Here is a 24,024-nt window from a genome sequence, read left to right as displayed (position 1 = left end):
CCTGAACATTGTAAGCTTTTCTACACAAGGCAAAAGTAAGATGCCAGTGATGAAACAAACCATAAAATGATCAATAGTTAGTTGTAGAATACACCTTCAGGTGCTACTTGGACACATCTTCAGTGATGATCCCGGGGTCATAGGGTGTTTCGGGTCTTTAATCATCAGACAACCTCGACCGGGCGACCCAGCCGGGGGTGATCAGCTCCCGACTTGTGTCCAAGTGGCACACTAATCCACGGATCCCCCCTCCGGATCCACAGCCACCGCGAGGCCTTTTCAGCAGCCTCCAGAATGTTCTTGGTGGTTCTTCTGCACTGCAATCCTTTAACTCCAATGAGTTTTAGAGTCCGCTGTGATGAATGGCCAGCAAAGCCCCGGCACCCATCTTCGACTGGCTCACAAACGTGGAAATTGCAAACACAAAGAGGGTTGACCATCATAGATACATTTAGGGGAAACTGGTTAAACGTGATAACGGGATCAGCAGATACACTGATGGTGAAGGAGACTTAAGAAACATGAGAGAACTGAATTGACGGCTTCAGTGTCAGAATGCTACCCAAATCCTTGTAACAAATGATATGCAGTAGTAGTGTGATCACTCCAGTCCAAGGGGTTGTCTACTGGTGATTCCTCAGATGGTTGAAATGCCTGATCTGGAATCCTCATTCTGGTGCAGTGTGGGCACGAATCAATTGTGGCTGTGGTTAGTGGCTGGGTCTTTTGATTCTCCTTTTGCAGCTGCTGCTTGTTCTCTGGGGCACAGCGCAGGCCGCTCCCATGTAGCACAGCTCCCTCATGAACAGATTTCCGCTAGGTGTATCTACTGAGTGCAATGTCTTTCTAGTTTTTTTTAAATGTAATGCTGGATTTCTTCAGGCTGACGATGCTATCCTTGATGCATTTATTTTGCCCACCAGAGACTCACTGACCTTCCTTTAACTGGGAGTAAAGGATCTGTTTGGGGAGTCATGAGTTAAGCATCTGGGTGATCATAAGACATATGTCACAGGAGCAGAATTAGGCCACCTAGTCCGCTCTGCGATTCCATCAAGGCCGATTTACTATCCCTTTTGACCCATTCTCCTGCCTTCTACCTGTAAACTTTGATACCTAGACTAATCAACCATCACTTTAAATATATCCAATGACACGGCCTACACAGCCACACCATAACTTACCTATCAGAACCTGACTTCACTTTATCGTGAAGGAGATGTTGTACATGATATAATTTAGCTCCACAAAGCAGGATTAAAAAACTTGCAAGGATATTTTCCCATCATAAAATATGCACCAGAGAATCTGCTGATTAGTTTCCCAATTGTATAGTTAGTTGTTCAAATCAGGAAGTGAACACATATTCACTCATCTTCTATAAGTTTTTTGCATAACATGCCTTTATTATAGAGGTATGTTTACCTCTGGAAATCATACCCATGTAATCCTAAACCTAAACATACAGAAACAATTAGAGAATAAATAATTTGAGTATAAAAGTTACAGAAACCTTTTAAACTAAAAATAAATGAGCAAGGTAACAGCATGTTGAGAAAAAAAATGACACAAAGACAAAGTGGTTAAGTGATCTGGATACCGAAGACACTGGGGAAGGAAAAGAATAGAGTTCTCAGAAACCTATTACTTCTACATAAAAACCCAGCCACAAATGAGCCTGTGTCTAGATTGGAGGCCAACACAGCTGGAATTCCTTAGGCAACTTGCAAATATCTTGAGGTGGTCTTCATGGGAGAAGTATAACCATCAGCTTCCTCTGGTACACTAGGTCTTAAAGTGGAAATATACCCTCAAATTTTCAATAGATGAGTAAGATAATTTCAGTATTAGTCTGTTAAGGAACTTAATTAAGGAGGTCTGCATGAAAGTGGCATCATGTTTGTGGATGAGTGTGTTCTTGTATGCAAGGACACTAGAATATTTCCCTCAGATATAAGGAAAAGCAAATAACATTGGGTCTGAAGAATAAAGGCAAGAGAGAATTGAGTATAGCTGAAATTACAAGAGCAGTGGGGGAGGGGTGGAGAACTGGAAGGAAGTCAGATTCGCATGGCCCACTCTAATCATGGAAGTGATCAAATTGCAGTGATTCAGAAACCATAGTGTGGGAATATGAAATGCCTGCTTTGAAAACAGCAACAAGTTATAAATATACCATGGAACCTTCAGCTAAAATGTGGACCGTTAAAATTGCACAAAGGCCATTGGTGTGGAAAGAGAAAGAAGCCCAAGGACCCCTGCCATAACAATTTTTGAGATGTAGGTTTTTAAATAGTGGCATTTGCTTTCATTGCTTCATCTGTCCCTTCGTAATTTTGTAATCTAGCCACTACAAGTTCCTACAGTTCAGTTTGAGATTCGGATGGTTCCATTCACAAACCCCATGCTGTTACACTGCACATTCCTCGGGAAGTTGGACTGTGTCAAGAAGCAGCATGAGAAACAAACAGAAAGGCAGAACAAATATGTTAATATTGAGTTCATATGAATTGTCATCTTGTTTACCGCTAATTCCTTTACAATCCCAGCCTGTCAGAAGATTATTACAACAGAATATATTGCCACCTGAGGGAGTTTCTGGTATGGGGAGCCAGACTTCTGTATCCCTTTGTCACACAACATAATTGAATCCTAGGAACCACAGTGGTAGTTTTCCAAGTAGCTTTGTGTATGAACGTGTATTTCTGTAAACCACAGATGAAAGAAATGAAATTTCAAAACTTTTATCCCACTTGATTTTTCATTGCTTGTTTAACAGATTAATCTTAATAAAAATAGAAGTCAAAAAAATAGTCAAAGAGTACTACAGCACAGAAACAGGCCATTCAGCTCATCTAGTCTGTGCTAAGCTATTACTCTGCCTAGTCTCTATCGACCTACACCAGGACCGTAGCCCTCCATTCCCTTCCCATCCATGTATCAATCCAAATTTCTCTTAAATGTTGAAGTCAAACCTTCACCCACCGCTTCCACTGGCAGCTCATTCCACACTCTCACCACCCTCAGAGAGAAGACTTTCCCTCCCCTTAAACATATTAGATTAGATTATGAGGACACTCAGTCCTCGTTTATTGTCATTTAGAAATCCATGCATTACAAAATGATACAACGTTCCTCCAGAATGATATCACAAGAAAACACAGGACAAACCAAGACTAAAACTGACAAAACCACATAATTATAACATATAGTTACAACAGTGCAAAGCAATACCATAATTTGATAAAGGGCAGACCATGGGCACAGCAAAAAAAAAGTCTTAAAGTCCCAACAGACTCATCATCTCACGCAGGCGGCAGAAGGGAGAAACTCTCCTCGCCATGAACCACCAAGCGCCAACTTGCCGATGCAGCACCATTGGAAGCACCCAACCGCAACGGATTCTGAGTCCGTCTGAAAACTTCGAGCCTCCGACCAGCCCCTCCGATACAGCCTCTCTGAGCACCATCCTCTGCAGAGCGCTTCGACCCCACCCCGGCCACCGAGCAACAAGCAAAGCCAAGGACTCGGGGCCTTCACCTCTGGAGATTCTGGACCACACAGTAGCAGCAGCAGCGAAGCAGGCATTTCAGAAGTTTCACCAGATGTTCCTCTGTGCTCTCACGTCCATCTCCATCAAATCAGGATTGTGCACGGCACCCTACTTGACAAATAAAAGACATCACCACCAGAGTGGCCGCTGCGAGCTGTGTCACGCCGCCATCTTCTCCTCCCGATATTATCTTTCACCCTTAACCCATGACCTCTAGTTGTAGTCTCTCAGCGAACCTCAGTGGAAAAGGCCTGCTTGCATTTACCCTATCTATGCCCATCATAGGTTTGCATACCTCTATCAAATCTCCCCTTAATCTCCTCCACTCTAGGGAATAAAGTCCCAACCTTTTCCCATAACTCAGATCCTCAAGTCCAGGATATATGCATGATAGTAACATGTATTATACTACATATGTGTGAATCAGTGTTGATGAGCCAAATGGCCTAATTCTGCTTCCACATGTATTATATTAACAAAGTCAATACGAATGGAATAGGCCAAGAGTTCTTCCTCTGGTCATAAAAGCTGGTAATTTCATGATGATATTTAATAGCGAATCGCCCCATTTCTGACCTCTGACCAGAAGATAACAAGACCCATAACATATGAAAGTATGAAAAGTGTGAAGGAATAGGCCATTTGGCCCCTTGGCCCTGTTCTGTCTTTCAACATGATTGTGCTTCATCTCCCTCGACTGCATTTATTGTCCCTGTCCCCATTTGTCTTGGTTCTTCTAACCCCTTGACATCAGTTGATCTCTATTCTGAATCGAATCATGTGCCCCTTATTTTGGAAATTACTGACACTGCCCTACTGGCATCTCAGCACATAGATCAGAGCTGCCCTTAAACTGTAGTAATCCATTTTGAACAGACTTGCAAAGGAGTCACCGGACACAATGAAGACTAAGATCATAAACACAAGAGATGCTGCTAATCCAGAGCAACGCACACAAAATCCTGCAGGATCTCAACAGGTCAGGCAGCATCAATAGTCCACGTTTTGGGCCGGGACCTTTCATTGTTTGAGAAAGTGAAAAACTCAAACAAGAACTTCTGCTATTCAGTGATATATTACATTTTCTGGAATAACTGCCAATTATAAAATGTTGGTCAAGACCATAAGACATAAAGGCAGAAATAAGGCATTCAGCCCATTGAGTCTACTCTACCATTGCTTCATTGCTGATTTGTTAATCCTCTCAGCCCCATTCTCCTACCTTCTCTCCAAAACCTTTGTTGCCCTGATTAATCCAAGGACCTATCAATTTCTGCTTTAAATATACCTCATCACCTGGCCTCCACAGCTATGTGTGGCAACGAATCCCTCAAATTCACCACCCTCTGGCTTGAGAAATTCCTCCTCAGCCCTGTTCCAAATGGACGGCCCTCTATTCTGAGGCCGTGCCCTCTAGTCCTCAACTCAACCACTGATGGAAAAATCCTCTCCATATCCACTCTATCTAGGTCTTTCAAAATTTGATAGGTTTCAGTGAGACCCCGTCATTCTTCTAAACTCCAGTGAGTACCAGCCCAGGGTAATGAAGCACCCCTCATACATTAACTCTTCCACTCCTGGAATCATTCTCGCGAACCTCCTCTAAAACCTTTCCAATGCCAGCAAATCTTTTCTTACATAAAGGGCCCAAAACTGCTCACAATACTCTGTGCGGTCTGACCAATGCCTGATAAAGTCTCAGCATTACATCTTTGCTTTTATATTCTAGTATTCTCAAAATAAATGCTAACATTGCATTTGCCTTCCTCACCTCAAACTCAAATTGCAATTTAACCTTTTGGGAATCTTGCACTAGGACTCCCAAGTTCCATTGCACCTCCGAATTTCGAATTTTCTCCCCATTTGGAAAATAATCTACACCTTTATTCCTTCCATCAAAGTGCATGACATAACACTTCCCTAACACTATATTCCATCTGCTACTTCTTTGCCCATTCTTCTCATCTGTCTAAATCCTTCTGCTGACTCCCTGCTTCCTCAACACAAACTGCCCATCGACATATTTTTATATTGTCTACAAATTTGGCCAAAAAACCATCAATTTCATCATCTAAATCATTGACATATAAGATGAACAGAAGTGGTCACAACACCAACCCCCCATGGAGCACCACTGGTAACCAGTAGCCAACCAGAAAAGGCCCCTTTATTCCCATTCTTTGGCTCCTATCAAAAGTTCAAAGTAAAATTTATCATCGGACTACATACGTATCACCACGTACAACTCTAAGATGCTTTTTCTGCAGGCATACTTAGCTAATCTACAGAACTGTAATTGTAAACATCAGGAACTGTAAACAAACTGTGCAAATGCAGATATAAATAAATAGCAATAAATAATCATGAAAAAACAAAATAACAAAGTCCTTAAATGAGCGTAGCTATCCCCTTTTGTTCAAGAGCCTGATGGTTGAGGGGTAGTAGCTGTTCTTGAACCTGGTGGTGTGAGTCCTGAGGCACCTGTACCTTCTACTGATGGCAGTAGCGGGAAAAGAGTATTGCCAGGCTGGTGAGGATCTTTGATGATGGATGCTGCTTTTCTACGGCAACATTTCATGTAGATGTTCTCAATGGATGGGAGGATTTTACCAGTCAGCCAATCCTCTTGCCATGCCAATATCTTTCCTGTAATGCCACGAGTTCTTATCATGTTAAGCAGCCTTGTGTGCGACAACAACACTGACTGGCTCTCCTTTATCTACCCTGCCTGTCACTTCCTCAAAGAATTCCAACAGATTCATCAGTCAAGATTTCCCTTAAGGAAGCAATGGTAACTTTGGCCTATTTTATCATGTGCTTTCAAGTAACCCAAAACCTCATGCTTAGCAATGGACTCCAATATCTTCTCAACCACTGAAGTCAGGCTAACTGGCTTATAGTTTCCTTTCTTCTATCTCCCTCCCTTCTTAAGGACTGGAGCAAATTTCTAATTTTCCAGTCCTTTGAAACCATTCCAGAATCCAATGATTCTTGAAAGATCATTACTAATGCCTCTAGAATCTCCTCACCTACCTCAGAACAGTGGGGTGTAATCCATCTGATCCTGGTGACTTACCTGCCTTCAGACCTTTCAGATTCCCAAGCACCTTCTCCATAGCCAGAGCAATGACACTCACTTCTGCCAAATGACTCTCAAATTTCTGGCATGCTGCTAGTGTCTTCCACAGTGAAGACTGATGCAAAATATTTATTAAGTTCATCCACTATTTTTTTTTGTCACCCATCAGATATTCACTCTCTGTTCACTTTTACTCTTTATATATCTGAAATTTTTTCGGTATCCTCCTTTATGTTATTGGCTAGCTTACCTTCACTTTTCACCTTTTCTCTCCTTATGGCTTTTGTAGGTGCCTTCTGCTGGTTTTCAAAAGCTTCCTAATCCTGTACAGTATCTTCCCACTAATTTTTGCTAAATTTAATGTCCTCTCTTTTGCTTTTATGCTGTTTTTGACTTCCCTTGACAGCCATGGGTTCTTCATCCTCCTTTTAGAATACATCTTCTTCTTTGGGATGTATCTATCCTATGCCTGCCAAATTGTTCCCAGAAACTCTAGCCATTGTTGCTCTGACATTATCCCTGCTAGTGTCCCCATCCAATCAACTTTGGCCAGCTCCTCCCATGCCTCTGTAATTCCCTTTGCTCCACTGCGGTACTGATACCTCTGACTTTATCTTCCTCCTCTCAAACTGCAGGATGAATTCTACCATATTGTGATCACTCAAACCTAACTGTTCCTTTACCTTAAACTCCCTAATCAAATCTGGGTCATTACACAACACCCAATCCAGAATTGCCTTTCCCCGAGTGGCCTCAGCTGCAATCTAATCTAAAAACCCATCTCACAGGCATTCTACAAATTCCCTCCTTTGTGACACAGCAACAACCTGATTTTGCCAATCTACCTGCATATTGAAATCCCCCATGACTATCGTACCTTGCTCTTTTTATATGCCTTTTCCATCTCCCATTGTAATTTGTACCCCACATCCTGGCTACTGTTTGGATGACTGTATATAACTCCCATCAGGGTCTTGTTACTCTTGCAGTTTCTTAACTCTACCCACAAGGGTTCTACATCTTCCAATTCTATCTGACCTCTTTTTAAAGATTTAATTTCAGTTTTTTTTAAACCAACAGAGCCACTCCACCCCCTCTGCCTACCTGCTTGTCATTTCAATACAAGGTGTATCATTGGATGTTAAACTCCCAATGACGATCTTCTTTCAGCCCCATCTTAGTGATGCCCACAAAGTCATACCTGCCAATCTCTGAGAGCACTACAAGATCACCTACCTTATTCCGTATACTGTGTGCAGTAAAATATAACTCCTTTGGTCCTGTATTCAAATGGTTCCGTTTATTATCTGAGTATGTACACAGCATACAACCTGAAATATCTGTCTTCTCAAACATCCACAAAAAAACAGAAGAACCCCAAAAGAATGAATGACAGAAGAATGTTAGAATTTCAAAGCCCCCTCTACCCTCTCCACTGCACACGCATCAACTCATCACCTCCCCTTCCCTTTTCATCACCTTTTTCAATTCAATGTTACACTTCAACTCAGCCCACTGACTGTAATTTTGCCCTATCATCTAACTGTCCTTCCTCACAGTCCGACTGCACACTGCATCTACCTGTATGCCAACTGCCGCATCCTCAACCAGATTATTCACTCCCATCCCTCTGCGAAAATAACTTAAACCCTCCCAAACAGCTTTAGCAAATCTGCCCTCAAGAATATTGGTCCTTTTTGTACAGGTCATACCTTCATCAGAAGATATCCGAAGGATCCAGAAATCTGAAGCCCTGATCCCTGCACCAGTTCCTCAGCCACTGATTCATTATCTAACTAATCCTATTCTTACCTTCACTGGCACAGGCAGCAATCTGGAGATTAATGCTCTGGAGGTCCTGCGTTTCAGCTTTCTACCCAACTCCCCATGGGATGTTTAGAGGGATTGGGCTGGAAGTAAAATAAAAACTACAGCTGCTGGGAATCTGATGTAAAAACAGAAAATCCCTGCAAGCAATCTACAGATCAGGCAGCAGATAGAGAGGGAGAAAAACAGGGTTACAGTTCAGCTCAATGATCTGTCAGAGGATTGGTTTGTGCAATGAAGCCATTACTGTCAAATGTCAGGTGAATGGTAAAGCATAAATATGCACACTGAAGATTACAAGTTTCAAACTGCAGGGAAGCAGTTTACAGTCAAAAATAGTGGATTCAACATGAACCTGCACCATTGGGACTGGAAAAAGGAAAAATCACATTTAGAGAATATTAAAGTTATCAATCCAGGTCAAATAAATTGATCAAGTGTCATAATGTCAAAAATATTTAATTGTTTGGTTTTGAAAAAAAAAATGAACCATTGCAGATGTAGCGAAGAGATAAAATAATTGGCAAGAACTTTAAATAAATATAACACATGTAACCCAAAAAGGTCCAAATAAATATGATAGTGAAAACTATTTCAAAGGAAGCCTTTTAAACAGGTTGTGATTATGGCCAAAGTGAATAAAGTATAAATATTTTATTTTTATTTAGCTCTTCCAGCCCTTTGAACTATGCAGCCCCGGCAATTCCTGATTAACCCTCGTCTAATCACAGAACAATTTACAATGACCAATTAACCTACCTGGTACATCTTTGCACTGTGGGATGAAACCAGAGCACATGGGGAAAAGCCATGCATTCCATGGGGAGAACGTAGAGACTCACAGCAGAATTTAACTCCTAACCCCGGAATGCCCAGAGTTGTAACAGCACCGCACTAACCGCTACGCTGCCGTGGTGCCCTTCATTTTAAAAAGAATGAATTACTAATATTAAAAAAAGAAACTGAAATTATCAAAGCCAATGACAAAATAATTCATTGAGGGCGGTGAAGGTAATTTACCACAAACACAGAGGTTTGCAAAACTCAGGTTCCAATCGGAAATGTTTCTGCTGTGCTGAACCTGAGAAAGTACAGAGATAAGCTAGCAGTAATCACAATGTGCCGCTGCTCGGCTGAGGAAGTTTAACAGAAGTGGCAGCTGCACCCATAATTGCTCTACAAAGGAACTCAAAGTAGCAGAGACATGATGCAAAACAATGAACACATTCAGTGTTCCAACTTAATCCATGCTGCGAGGAAGCAGGGCCCATACAGACATGCTATTACAACATTTTCAATGTTGCAGGGTGCAAAACTGAAAGCTTACAGTACATAATCACATGCAGGGATACAGTACAAGTCCAGAAAGCGATCTGTGGGAATTGTCAGTCAGTGGGCGCATGGAAATTCAATCTGTTAATGCAAAGTATGCATAACTAGATCTTCATTTCAACAACTGCTATTTCCTGCATTCGGTTTTATTTCTGAATTGGAATCAGAATCAGGTTTAATATCACTGGCATAGGTCGTGAAATTTGTTGATTCATAGCAGCAGTACAATGCAATGCACAAGAAAAACCTATAAATTACTGTAATAGACATATATTTTTTCTCACCCCTTATGGGTGGTGTATATGTGTATTTTTCCCTTAATCTAGGTTCTCTACCGGAGGCCTGGAGCTTGAGGCTTTGGCACAGTATCCTTGCTGTTCCTAGTAGTGCAATCTACTGGACCAAGATCTCAGATGTTGTTCCCGGGATTTGTCGGAGCCACTCTCCCAGTCCAGGTGTCACAGCTGCAAGTGCTCCTATCACCACTGGGATTACTCTGGCTTTAACATTCCACATCCTTTCTACCTATCTGGAGAAGCCCTGGTATTTCTCCAGCTTCTCATATTCTTTCTTCCTGATGTTACTGTCATTTGGGATTGCCATATCTATTACTGTCACTTTCTCCTGTTCCTTGTCCAGTATTACCATGTCTGCTTGGCTGGCCAGTATCTGCTTATCAGAGTGTATTTGGGAGTCCCACAGGATCTTACCTCTGTCATTCTCCACTTCCTTCTCAGGTGTTTCCCATTTGGACTTGGGAGTGTCCAATCCATACTCAGCACAGATGCTCCTGTACACAATTCCTGCAACTTGGTTCAGTGTATGCCGTCCCTGCCTGCATCTCACAGCCTGCTACTAAGTGCTGGGTGGTTTCAGCAGATTCCCTGCACAGTCTGCATCTTGCATCTTGCGTCATGCCTGGTGTTGATAGACATCCTGCCTCTGTTGTTCTTGTGCTCAGCGCCTGTTCCTGTGTAGCCATGAGCAGTGCCTCTGTGCTGTCCCTCAGCCCTGCCATTTCCAGCCACCAGTTGGACTTTCTTATGTCAGCCACCTCTGATATCTGGCGATGGTACATCCCGTGCAGGGGCTTGTCCTGCCATGGCTCTGGTCCTCTGGCTCTCCACCCACCTCTATTTCCGTATCCTCTGTCTGCTGTCTGAGGTACTATCCTAGCAGGTTGTCTTTAGGACCCAGCTTCCCGACATATTCATGGATGTTTCCCATTTCTTTCAGAACAGTGGCCTTGACAGTTTCAAGTCCTCGTCCTCCTTTATCCTGGTGGGTGCACAGGTGCTCAACATTGGACTTTGGATGGAATCCTCCGTGTATTGTTCATAGTTTCTGGGTCCTGAAGTCAGCAGCTTCCAGTTTGCTCCTTGGTCAGAACATTTTTGTGGCTGGGTGTCTGATGACTGGTGGGGAGAATGTGTTAATGGCTCTGGTCTTGCTCTTCCCATTCAGCTGGCTTTTTAAGACCTGTCTCACTCTTTGGAGGTACTTGTATATACAGGCAGACAGATAAATAAGTTAGTTATGCAAAAAGAGAGCAAAAAAAAAAAGTGAGGTAGTGGTCATGGATTGGTTCATTGTCCATTCAGAAGGACTTGGCTGTGGAGGCCAAGTAATTGAGTATGTTTAAAGCGGAGGCTGATAGTTTCCTGATTAGTCAGTGTCAAAGTTTACAGGGAGATAGCAGGAGAATGGGGTTGAGAGGGATAATAAAATCAGCCGTGATTGAATGGTACAGCAGACTTGAACGGCCAAATGGCCAAATTCTGCTCCAATGTTTTATGGTTTTATAGACTAGCCTAGAGAAATGAAACACTCATTTTATCGAGTGAGGCTATAATTAGACGTTATTGGTTAAAGATGAAAGGTGAACGGTTTACGGGGAACATGAGGGGAATATTCTTCATTCAGAGAGTAGTGAAAGTATGGAACGAACTGCCAGTGCAAATGGTGGATGCGATTTTGATTTTGATGTTCAAGAGAAGTCTGGATAGGTAGATGGATGGGAGGAATATGGAGGGCTATGGTCCCGGTGTAGATCGATAGGACTAGGCAGTACAAATACTTCAGCACAGACTGGATGGGCCGAAAGGCTTGTCTCTGTCCTGTAGTTTTCTATGACACTATTACTCTATGATACTCAGGTGAACTGATGCTGAAACAAGTCACAGCTAGATAACAAGTCACACAAATGAGGATTCAACTGCCCTCTGTCATTTCCACCCTTTCTACGTGTGCTACAATTTTTCAAACCACAGTTCTCTACGCCCAAACTAGTGCAAACTTATCAATGTCAAACACTAAATCTACTTCTCGATGGATGCAGCCCAACCTGCTGAGTATTCCCAGTATTTTCCATTTTTATCCAGTACTTGCATTAGTTTACTTTAGGGTCACATCTTAGCCTGCACTGATGGCCTTTTAAACCCACTCTCAACTTCCTTATATTAGCTCCTCCTGCCCTACCATACTTAATCTTTTGTCTACAAACTCTTCTGGAGGCTGATCCCACAGGCTCAACTGAAATCTCATCCAATCTTACTTTCCTAGTTGCATACTTTAGATTAAAACTAACTAAAAATCATCTTTGTTAGTCTTTGCTTTGTGTAGTTCTCTTTCTCAATCCACCACCTCAACATTTTTCCCTTTTTCTGCAAAATCCTGCTCGAGATTTTCAAATAGCTTCAGTGCACTATCTTCCAACTATTTCTTGCTTACCAAATGATTTAGGAGATGTATTCTTAAAATTTTTAATTGAATAATGCTGCTGCTTTCAGTGTGATGCAACTGTAAAATTATTTTAATTGGAGAAATCTAATACCCACCTCTGGATTCCAATGTAGCCCTCACCACCAACAGAGACTTGTAAGCTTCCAATAATGTGCTATGCAATGTCCTGAATGTAAGTAAAGTTTTCAGTGGAGAGGGAGCAATCAAAATAGCTGCTGGTACATTGGTGCTGTATCCATCTGGCTACCCATAGAATGTACTAGAATTTCAAGGCCACGGAGTTAAGGCAAATGAAGAATTTAGCCATAAGTTCAGCTGAAAATTTATTAAATGACTTAACGTGCTTCAAGGCCAAAGGAGCTACCTCTGCTCCTAGATTTCACCGATTCAGTGGCATTTCCTGATTAAGGGTCTCGGTGTGAAACATCGATCGTTTATTTCCCTTCATAGATGTTGCCTAACCTGCTCAGCTCCTCCAGCATTTTGGGTGCATTGCTCAAGATTTCTAGCATCTTCCATTTATTAGGCAATCAGGGGTATTTGTTCCTTTCTTTGAATGTTCTCTACAAATACATAATGTTTCACTATCCAACTTACTTAACTCAGCTGTTCCTACTCAAACTAACATTATTAATTCAGCCAGTTTTCATAAAGTTCATGGGTAGAAATCATGGATTCCATTTCAAATTTTGATCATAGCCATTTAAGAAAGACTAATATTTCACTAATATTTCACAAATTGGCAAATGCAATCCATACAAAACCTGCCATTCTGAAAAAAAAACACAAAATATATTGGAAATACTCAGAACCCATCTTGAAAAAATGGCAAGGTCAAAGTAGGAATGGGAAAGATAATTAAAGTTACAGACAATGTAAAGCTCTGAATCACAGCTGTCTACTGAGTTGACAGGATGGGAGAGATGATGAAATGTGGTACACAAAACAGTTACCTCAACAATGTTCACTTTCCCCAGTCTACGACAGATCTACACTGGGAGATTCAAGACCAATTGGAAATAATGTAGACTAATCATTTTTCATCTGGAGAGAGTTGCTCAAAAATCCTTGCCCACCACATTGAAATTTAGTTTCCTTAAAATATGTGGCCCATATAATGTATACTGAGACTGGTTTTAGGAGGCTGGCCACAGACAAGATGCACTTGAACTGCATAGCTGGAAGGAGTTTGGACCAGGAACCTTTTGACATTTGTACTAGTCTGACAGGTAGGTAGGAAGGGGGGAGGAAAAGAAGAAAGGGGAGATGTTGGGACTTGTGTTGGCATCGTAGAGCTGGGATTAGGATTAGGAAGGACAGAATGTCATAGAGGAGATCTTGGAGGTTAGCATAGTGATGTCAGTTGGTAGAAGTGTTCAGGAACAGAAACATAATGTAGGTTGTTTATGGGATGGGGGCATAAAGGAGAGATTGTGGGGGTCTGTATTACAGAGCTACACACACAAAATGCTGGAGGAACTCAGCAGGCCAGGCAGCATCTATGGAAAAAAAGAGTACAGTCAACTGTACTTTTCGCCATAGACACTGCCTGGCCTGCTGAGTTCCTCCAGTATTTTGTGCGTGTTGCTCAGATTTGCGGCATCTGCAGATGTTCTCTTGTTTGTGACTTGTATTACAGAGCTTTTGGCTGGTTGAAGAATGGTGGCGCGTTGATTTAATCTGGAGAGTATTTTACTAAATTTACAATTCTCCTAAATTAGGAATATGGGAATCAGAATTAGTGCCCAATGAATGGCGTCCTCGTGATGATGTGATCCAATCATCTCTAATACTCCAATTTCTGACTGGTATGATTTGACTTATAATGGGTAACAAACACAATTAAATCCATGCTAAATTGAGTTTTAAAGGCATAGTACTGAAAATAACAATATTATGCAATCCAATCACTCAGCAAGTGTTTGGTGTAAGGACTTTAAATATCTGGTCTCCCACAAAAATGGGCTTGCAGTCATTCACCAATAAAATTTTGCCATACCCAATTTAGACTCAAGGTTTAGTACATGCATTTACAATAGATGAATATATATATACATACATACACACACACACATATACACATACACACACATTACCTGTTGAATACAAATAATATTGCATCAATGTACAAAATACCACAGCCTAATTTCAAACACAGATTTATTCCGTCGCTGTACAAAGCTCAATTTTAACCAATAATTTCACACCACCAGGAGAATTGGTCAGTTGAATCAAAACAAATATAACTGTTAAACTCTTCAGTGTCTTAGGTCATTGACATATCTGGAATATGAAGGCTGTTTAACCTAGTTTTTGGACAGAGGCATTTTAGCTTACCTAAGAATCTTATGATGGGTTTCAGTATAATTTTATGTGCTCAGCCATCCTTTATAAATCACTCTAACAGTGAAGCCAGGAATTGTACTGTTTTTCATAAAGATTTACTTAGAGTTAAGTGGTTTTATTGCAATAAATTATTATTTGGGGAGAACAGATGGCAACCAACCCTCCTGATCGTATAAAGAATCTGGTCTATCAAATTGTGTGAGAGTTTATAAAGAGGTGGAAGCCACTTCTAACGACAGAAAAAAACCATTTGAACAAGATGAACAAAAAGTAAGCTCACCTACCATGAAATCACTTGGTTGTATCCATACTGGAAGTCTCTTTCCTGGCTTTTCCGGACAGGATATACCAACTGGTTCTCATGAAAGTATAGGACCTTTTTCAATTTGGCAAGGTCAGGTCGGAGAGCAACCAGTTCAGCCAGGTTAAGGACTGAGCTTGTGAACAGGACCCTACAAAACAAGGATAGCAGTGTTTGCAAATATTGAGCATGTTCTGTGGGATATCCATCACTCCCTTCCCCCATACCAAAGCAGAGAGAGAAAAAAAAACCCTGCAGGGACACATCAGAAGCTGAACATTAATACCATGTAGCTGCACTGGAAGTTTTGATCTTTTAAGGCAACTGCTATGAACTCCAACTAAAAAGAGTCGGCGTCGGATTGGTCTTTTGAGTTCTGTTACTGTAAGCCACAGCATAAAAAAAGGAGATGATAGATTTCACTGAAAGAGGCAAGGAAAGCAATGTCTGAAGGACGAATGGAACAAAGATAAGATTGAATTGGGAATACTTAGGATTGCTGGACTCATTAAAATTTCCTGTTTCTTGCTGAATCTTGTTGTGGAATGACACAGTACTGTTTTATGGCTAATGCAGATATCCACAATAAGTTTTTTTCTCCCAAACTATATGACAAACTGCTGACTAATGACTCCTGCCATCACCTCCCCCTCACCCCACCCTCAACATAAAAACACATATGCACATGCTCACACCACTGGAAAGTTTTTATTTTCTTTATTGAGATACAGGGGAGAATAGGACTTTTCTGCCCTTACAGCCACGCTGCCCAGCAAGCCCACAAGTTAATCCTAATTAAACCAATTAACATATCAACCATTACACCTCTGGACTGCGTGGGGAAACTGGAGCACCCAGAGGAAATCCACGCTGTCAAGGGAAGAACGTACAAATCCTTTACAGGCAACGGTGGGAATTGAACACCAGTCACCTGTACTGTAAAGCGTTGTGCAAACCACTACACTATCATGCCACCCTGTAAAGTTATTTGGTCACAGTAACTTTGAAAGATAACTACAATCATCTACCTCTGGAAATATCAACAACTTTTCACAAATAAAAGAATAATGCTCTCTTCGACAAATTAATTGTTAAGACTTTTTTTAAGCAATGATACTAAAATGACTACGTAGAGATGGGGGCGTTGAAAACAAACATTACACATTTGCTACGTCCTTGGCCACAATATGGGAAACCCACATACTCACCACTTTATTTACAACAACTTCAAGATTTCCAATAGGGTCAAATCATTGGCATAACTCTCATCTAACAAAATACTTTTTTTTAAATCATAAAATCTGAAAAAGATACCACCTTTAAAAAGTGACTGTCAAGACCACTAATAATTCATCTTACACCTATGAATACAGAACATCTTCAGAGACAACTATTAAAGTTCCTGATCTACATCTCTTCCACATTCAAGTTCTCACCATTTACGGGAATGATCAGTTCCAGACTCCCACCTGTAAACCAAAGCTCTGCCAGGCCAATATAGCAGAACTTAGACCAAGTATACTGTCCCACAGAACAAAAAAAGAGTGGGAGAATTTAAGCTAAATTAACCACGGCTCTTCTCACACACTTTTAAACAACTAACCACAAAACTGCATTGACTTAGGGAACAAAGTTGGGCAAATACTTGAAGTGTTGGTGGGAGAGCACTTTGTGACCACTAACCACAATTTTATTTATTTAAATAGTCAGGAGGAAATCAGGTCGATAGGTTAAGATCGTAAATTGGGGCAGTGTCAATATTCAAGGCATTGGACAAGCACTTTCAGAAGCCAATAGGGTGAGACTGTCTGGGAAGTGGGAGGCTTTTAGAAGAATGATAAAGAGTTCCGGGACATTTATTTATTTATTGAGGTACAGTGCAGAATAGACCCTTCTGGACCTTCGATCCATGCAGTCCAGCAATCTGATTTAATCTTAGCCTAGTCATGAGACAATTTACAATGACCAATTAACCTACCAACCCGTTGGTCTTTGGACTGTGGGAGGAAAACAGAGCATCCGGAAAAATCCCACGCGGTCACAGGGAGAACTTACAAACTGATTACAGGCAGGTGCTAACCGCTGCACTACCGCGCCGCCCCTTATGGTTCTGTTAGGACGAAGAGCAAAGCTGACAAGTTTAGAAAACCTTGGCGGGTGAGAGATATGAGGCTCTGGCCAGGAAAAAGGGGTATGCATCATCTTTAGTCAGGAGGGATAAAATTAATCCCTTGATGAATATAAAAATTGTAGGAGTACCCTTGAGGGAAATCAAGAGGGCAAAACAAGGGCATAAGACGGATTTGGCGGACAGATAGCTGTTGTCTACATGGACTCTACCAAGGTCTTTGACAGGATCCTGCATTGTAGGTTAATCTAGGAGGTCAGATCACATGAGGTTGAGGGAAAACCAGCTAAGAGGATACATAACTGGCTCAAGGGTTGGAAGCAGGGGGATGATGTATATAGAATAAGTGGCAAAGAAAGAGGTTGAGATAGGAACAATAGCAATAAAAGTCACTTGGACAGATACCTGGATAGGGAAGATTTAAATGCACAAGGATCAATTGCAGGCAACCGGGATGAGCTTAAATGGACATCTTGGTCGGCAGAGACTAGATAGGCTGAAGAACCTGATTTCATGCTATATTACTCTGACTATGATTGGAGAAAAGCTCAATTTAAAACCAAGAGCAAAGAAATATCAAAACATGTTAAAGGCTTGCACTAAATTATTTATCGGTATGTTTGCCACTAATTTTAAAAAATGGTACTTTTGGGTTTCAGATGTTGTTAGGATATTGATCAAAAGACTGTATTCTAATGTACTGATATCTGCTTCACAATTTCTCAGCATTAACATTACTTTTGGATCAAGCTTCGTGAATTTTCTTTTCCTTAAGTTAAGATGACATATTGACAAACATCACAGAATGAGGAAGAATGAGGGGTGACCTCACTGAAAGCTATCGAATGTTGAAAGGCCTCAGTGGAGTGGATATGGAGAAGATGTTTCCTATAATAGGGCAGTCTAAGACCAGAGGACATAGCCTTAGAATAGAAGGGTGTCTAGTTAGAACCGAGATGAGGAGGAACATCTTTAGCAAAGTAGTGAATCTGTGGAATTTGTTGCCTGTGGAGGCCAAGTCATTGGGTATATTTAAGGCAGAGGTTGATAGATTCTTGATTAGTCAGGGCATGAAGGGATACGGGGAGAAGGCAGGAGACTGGGGCTGAGAGGGAAATGGATCAGCCATGATGAAATTGGGGAGCAGACTCAATGGGTCAGATAGCCTACTTCTGCTCCTATATGTTATGGTCTTATATTTGGTCTGAAAAAAATATTCTGTTTGTGACTCTGGGTTAAAATGTAAACACTTAAGACTCTATATACTTGTTTATTATAACACAGAATAAGTTTATTTATCCCATTCAGTCATGTTGAGTCCCAATAAAACAAGCACATCCCCCTGCCCCTTATTTGCCTTATAAAACCAACTTCCTTTTGCTTCTTTTTGCACTTTTTATACCAAAGGATCTCTCTTTTTAAAAAAAAACAATTATCACTTAGCATATCAACATATCTTTCTAATGTGAAGGAAACCACAGACCTTGGCAGAATTGTACAATATGGTGGGTAGAAAGTACAGACTCCACAAAGACAGCACTCTAGTTTATGAATAAATCCATGTCTCTGTAATTATGAAGCAATAGCACTAACTGTGCTTTACTATGCAGCCCATCACTCAAAGTGTCATATAAGTACTGTACATCAAGGTTTCCTTGGTGTAGGCTAAACTGCTACAAAATGGCTTATAACAGGAGTATCTGTTTCGGCTCTTATAAAGTTTAATATCTAATACATCCCTTATCTGAGGTATTAAAACTTTTTTTTAGAATTTTTAGCATTTTATTTCTTACGTCCACCTCACGACATGAGGGAGTAAAAATCTTTATGTTGCGTCTCCGTCCCTATGTGCAAGCAATAATGAAGGGAATTGTGGGGGGATATTGCCCAAACACTAAGATTGTATACAGAATTGTTTTGTATACATGTATGGGGAGTCAGACATGATGTACAGTCAGATATTCAACCAGATCAATGTGTATTGATAAATCTGATGACCTGGTGAAAGAAGCTATCCTGGCCTTAATGCTGCGGTACCATTTGACAGATGGAAGCAGCTGAAACAGTTTGTGGGTTGAGGTGACTGGAATCCTTGATGATCCTCCAGGCCCTTTTTAAGCACCTGCTGATGTAAATGTCCTGAAGAGAGGAAAGTTTACATCCACAGGTGTGCTGAGCTGTCCGCACCATTCTCTGCAGTGCCCTGCGATTAAGGTTACTGCAGTTCCCGTACCAGGCAGTGACACAGCCAGTCAGGATGCTTACGGTGGTGCCCCTGTAGAAAATCCTGGGGACTCATGCCAAACTTCTTTGGCCATCTGAGGTGAAAGAGGCGCTGTTGTGCTTTTTTCACCACACAGCCAGTATGTACAGACCAGGTTTCTTAAGGTTGTTATAACCTGGGGTGGTAATGGGGACAAGCTCTCACTTCCTATTAAATGCTTCCAATAGCATGGCCTCAAATAGCCTCTAGCAACCAAGTACAGCTCCTGGCTTAGTAGAACCGTTTCTACCGACCAGAGAAGGGGCAAAGGCAGGTTACAGATGCCTTAAAACCTGACGCTTTGAACAGATGGGGGTCATCAGCCATGGTTGGCAGTTCATCTAAGAGAAGGAAAACTCTGATTTCAAACCTCCATTGTCTTGCGGCTATACCCATTTATGGGGATGCCTTTGGGAGTAAACCCAGAAGGAAAAATCTGGAGCTGGAGTCCCTAAGGCAGTCCTACACTGAGCTCAATGCTGACTGGCAACTCTTGCGATGCTGCTGATGCCAATCAGTTTTTGGCTTTCCTGTGGGCCCATCAGAAGTGTGGAAAGGGGGAGCTTGCTACATGGGCAATAGCTTGCTCTTCATATTGTGTTGCCCAAGCTTGCATTTCTAGGTAGCTAGTAAGCAACATCCACGATCGACCCTCACTGATGGAGGCCTCACATCTTTACACCTGAACCCTGTTGAATGCTTGTTGTCATAACATGAATTTTCCTAAAACATGACTTACTAAAATACATTAAAGCTTCAAAAGTATAATTATCAAAGCATGTCTGCAGTATACAACTCCGAGATTCATCTTCTCCAGACAGGCACGAAACAAAGAAAAATACGGAAAACATTCAAGAGTAAAAAAAAATCAATCCCACCCACCCCACACAGAAGAAAAAGAAATCACGCAAATAGCAACAAGAACATCAAAGCCCACTCCACCTCGTGCAAAAGAAACTAACAAATTGTGCAAACTGCATCGAGAAAGACCAGCCAAAACACAGAATATAAAAACATAAAATACGGAAATTGAAAAAGTCTAATGTGAACTGCAGTCCATCTGTAAGTCGCAGAAATTTAGTAACATCCTCAGACAGCATCGAGGGAGAGAGAGTGAGAGAGACCACTTGAATGCAGAGGTTTTCCCTCAGGAGCAGCAGGCAAGAGATCCATCACACACAGACACCTTATAATTAGAAATATACAGTCGGCCCTCCTTATCTGCGAGGGATTGGTTCCGAGACCCCCCGCAGATACCAAAAAAAGTGGATGCTCAAGTCACTTATTCTGTCTCAGTGCAGGTACACTTTAGGACCCAGGGCAGCACAGGACCCGTCGCCCGCAGTGTTTCTGTTCCGTTGACTTATAATACCTAATACAATGTAAATGCTACGTAAATAGTTGTTGTACTGTATTGTTCAGGGAATAATGACAAGAAAAAAAGTCTGTACATGTTCAGTACAGATGCAACCATCATAGCTCTTCTGGGAATACCGATGCTGATTCTCCCGTGATCTTTAAGTTCTTGAGGCTGTAGTGCTTTACATAGCCAGCCAGCCATCCCTAGCACTAACACGTCCACGAATTTCAGCTTCTTTCTGCTTTATTGTACGAATGCTCAATTCATTCTTACCGACCTCACGGCTCACTTTGGAATGCGACATGCCACTTTTCAAAAGATCTAATATTTCTAATTTCTCGGTGAGAGATAGCACTTTACACTCCCTCTTAGCCTTTGAGGAATTGCTTTGACCACGTAATTGCTTTTTAGGAGCCATTTTTTTTCACAGAAACAAAGTAGCGACCAAACAATGCTCGAACAACGAGTGCTGGAGAGAGAACTTCTGGGTTTTCCCGATTCGCGGTTGGTTGAATTCGCGCATGCGGAACTCGCAGATAAGGAGAGCCGAGAAACAGATAAAGCTATCCTAGCCAACCAATACCAGCCAGCCTTTATTATCTTCTTCCCATTCTGGCTCATCAAAATATTAGTGTAATCTTCATTCCTTTCCCCTCAGAAATAGGCAACTTCTCACTAAATTCATCCACAACATTCACCTCAATCACTCCCTGTGGTTTCAGGCTCCACAATCAGGCCACTTTTTGGTCAGAAAAGTTCTGTTAAACTCTCCATTTATATTGATAGTCCCAAGTTTTATTACCACACCCAACTCCCAAATGGAAACATTTGCTCTGTGACCACTCTATCAAAATACTTATAATTTGAACACTACTCAACCTTTTTATAAAAAATAAAGAAATGCAGAAAGGTGATCCTTTCCTAATGGGTGTGATGTTAAGTGTTTGGTACAATCTTTGAAAACTGTTTTACATCCCAGTTAGTGTTTCTATAATTTGGCACTAAGCCTGTACAGAAGTTCTCCAAGTGTGGTCTATACTACCTCAGGTACATGTTTTAAAAAACTTCACTTTTCCTTTTAATCCCTCAAGAAATTAAGACAACGACTTGTTTGCGAGTTTAATGATGTTATTAAACTATCATATTCAGTACTTTTTAAAAAGGTCAATTAATAAAAGTTGAGATTCTTCGATTTAAGACTCTTTTTGCAGATCTCTATCTATCGGTGTTTAATAAGCTGTCATCTTAAAATTATTTTGTTTCCTGGTCCAGGACAGCTGCTGAGTTGGAGAGACCAGGTTTACCTCTCTAAACTGAGGATAAAAATCTTTCAATAGTTGTTTTACAACTGCAGGTGTACAGCTAGGCTTCTTTCTAACATAAGATTCAGTAATTCCTTCTTGACTATTCGCTATTAGTGTTGCAGAAACAAACAAAAAAAGTTGATAATTGATAATAAAGTGGAGGAATTGGTTTCTATTGAAATTCTGAAGCTGTAACATAGAAACATAGAAACATAGAAACATAGAAAATAGGTGCAGGAGTAGGCCATTCGGCCCTTCGAGCCTGCACTGCCATTTATTATGATCATGGCTGATCATCCAACTCAGAACCCAGCCTTCCCTCCATACCCCCTGACCCCTGTAGCCACAAGGGCCATATCTAACTTCCTTTTAAACATAGCTAATGAACTGGCCTCAACAGTTTGCTGTGGCAGAGAATTCCACAGATTCACCACTCTCTGTGTGAAGAAGTTTTTCCTAACCTCGGTCCTAAAAGGCTTCCCCTCTATCCTCAAACTGTGACCCCTCGTTCTCGACCTCCCCAACATCGGGAACAATCTTCCTGCATCTAGCCTGTCCAATCCCTTTAGGATCTTATACGTTTCAATCAGATCCCCCCTCAATCTTCTAAATTCCAACGAGTACAAGCCCAGTTCATCCAGTCTTTCTTCATATGAAAGACCTGCCATCCCAGGAATCAATCTGGTGAACCTTCTTTGTACTCCCTCTATGGCAAAGATGTCTTTCCTCAGATTAGGGGACCAAAACTGCACACAATACTCCAGGTGTGGTCTCACCAAGGCCTTGTACAACTGCAGTAGTACCTCCCTGCTCCTGTACTCGAATCCTCTCGCTATAAATGCCAGCATACCGTTCGCCTTTTTCACCGCCTGCTGTACCTGCATGCCCACTTTCAATGACTGGTGTATAATGACACCCAGGTCTCGTTGCACCTCCCCTTTTCCTAATCGGCCACCATTCAGATAATAATCTGTTTTCCTATTTTTGCCACCAAAGTGGATAACTTCACATTTATCCACATTAAATTGCATCTGCCATGAGTTTGCCCACTCACCCAACCTATCCAAGTCACCCTGCATCCTCTTAGCATCCTCCTCACTGCTAACACTGCCACCCAGCTTCGTGTCATCCGCAAACTTGGAGATGCTGCATTTAATTCCCTCATCCAAGTCATTAATATATATTGTAAACAACTGGGGTCCCAGCACTGAGCCTTGCGGTACCCCACTAGTCACCGCCTGCCATTCTGAAAAGGTCCCGTTTATTCCCACTCTTTGCTTCCTGTCTGCTAACCAATTCTCCACCCACACCAATACCTTACCCCCAATACCGTGTGCTTTAAGTTTGCACACTAATCTCCTATGTGGGACCTTGTCAAAAGCCTTTTGAAAATCCAAATATACCACATCCACTGGTTCTCCCCTATCCACTCTACTAGTTACATCCTCAAAAAATTCTATGAGATTCGTCAGACATGATTTTCCTTTCACAAATCCATGCTGACTTTGTCCGATCATTTCACCGCTTTCCAAATGTGCTGTTATCACATCCTTGATAACTGACTCCAGCAGTTTCCCCACCACCGACGTTAGGCTAACCGGCCTATAATTCCCCGGTTTCTCTCTCCCTCCTTTTTTAAAAAGTGGGGTTACATTAGCCACCCTCCAATCCTCAGGAACTAGTCCAGAATCTAACGAGTTTTGAAAAATTATCACTAATGCATCCACTATTTCTTGGGCCACTTCCTTAAGCACTCTGGGATGCAGACCATCTGGCCCTGGGGATTTAT

The 24,024-nt window shown here is 41.5% G+C and overlaps 1 protein-coding gene across 7 annotated transcripts in view; it reads right to left on the bottom strand.

Moving 5' to 3' along the window:
- Positions 1-24,024, bottom strand: part of gtdc1 (glycosyltransferase-like domain containing 1) — a 369,108-nt gene that overhangs the window by 211,211 nt on the left and 133,873 nt on the right. For 5 of the 7 annotated variants that reach the window (XM_063048614.1, XM_063048619.1, XM_063048615.1 and 2 more), the window contains one exon: positions 15,164-15,331. The exons of 1 other annotated variant lie outside the window; for it this stretch is intronic. In XM_063048614.1, the coding sequence (XP_062904684.1) occupies positions 15,164-15,331 (168 nt within the window). Of the gene's footprint in view, positions 1-8,344; positions 8,403-15,163; positions 15,332-24,024 lie in introns of those variants that run through there. One more of the 7 variants, XM_063048620.1, reaches the window with a different exon arrangement.

This window comes from Mobula hypostoma, chromosome 5, assembly GCF_963921235.1.
Source record: "Mobula hypostoma chromosome 5, sMobHyp1.1, whole genome shotgun sequence".
Taxonomy (NCBI): Eukaryota; Metazoa; Chordata; class Chondrichthyes; order Myliobatiformes; family Myliobatidae; genus Mobula; species Mobula hypostoma.
The sequence above is the reverse complement of the archived record's forward strand: the minus strand, read 5'-3'. Positions and strand labels throughout refer to the sequence as shown.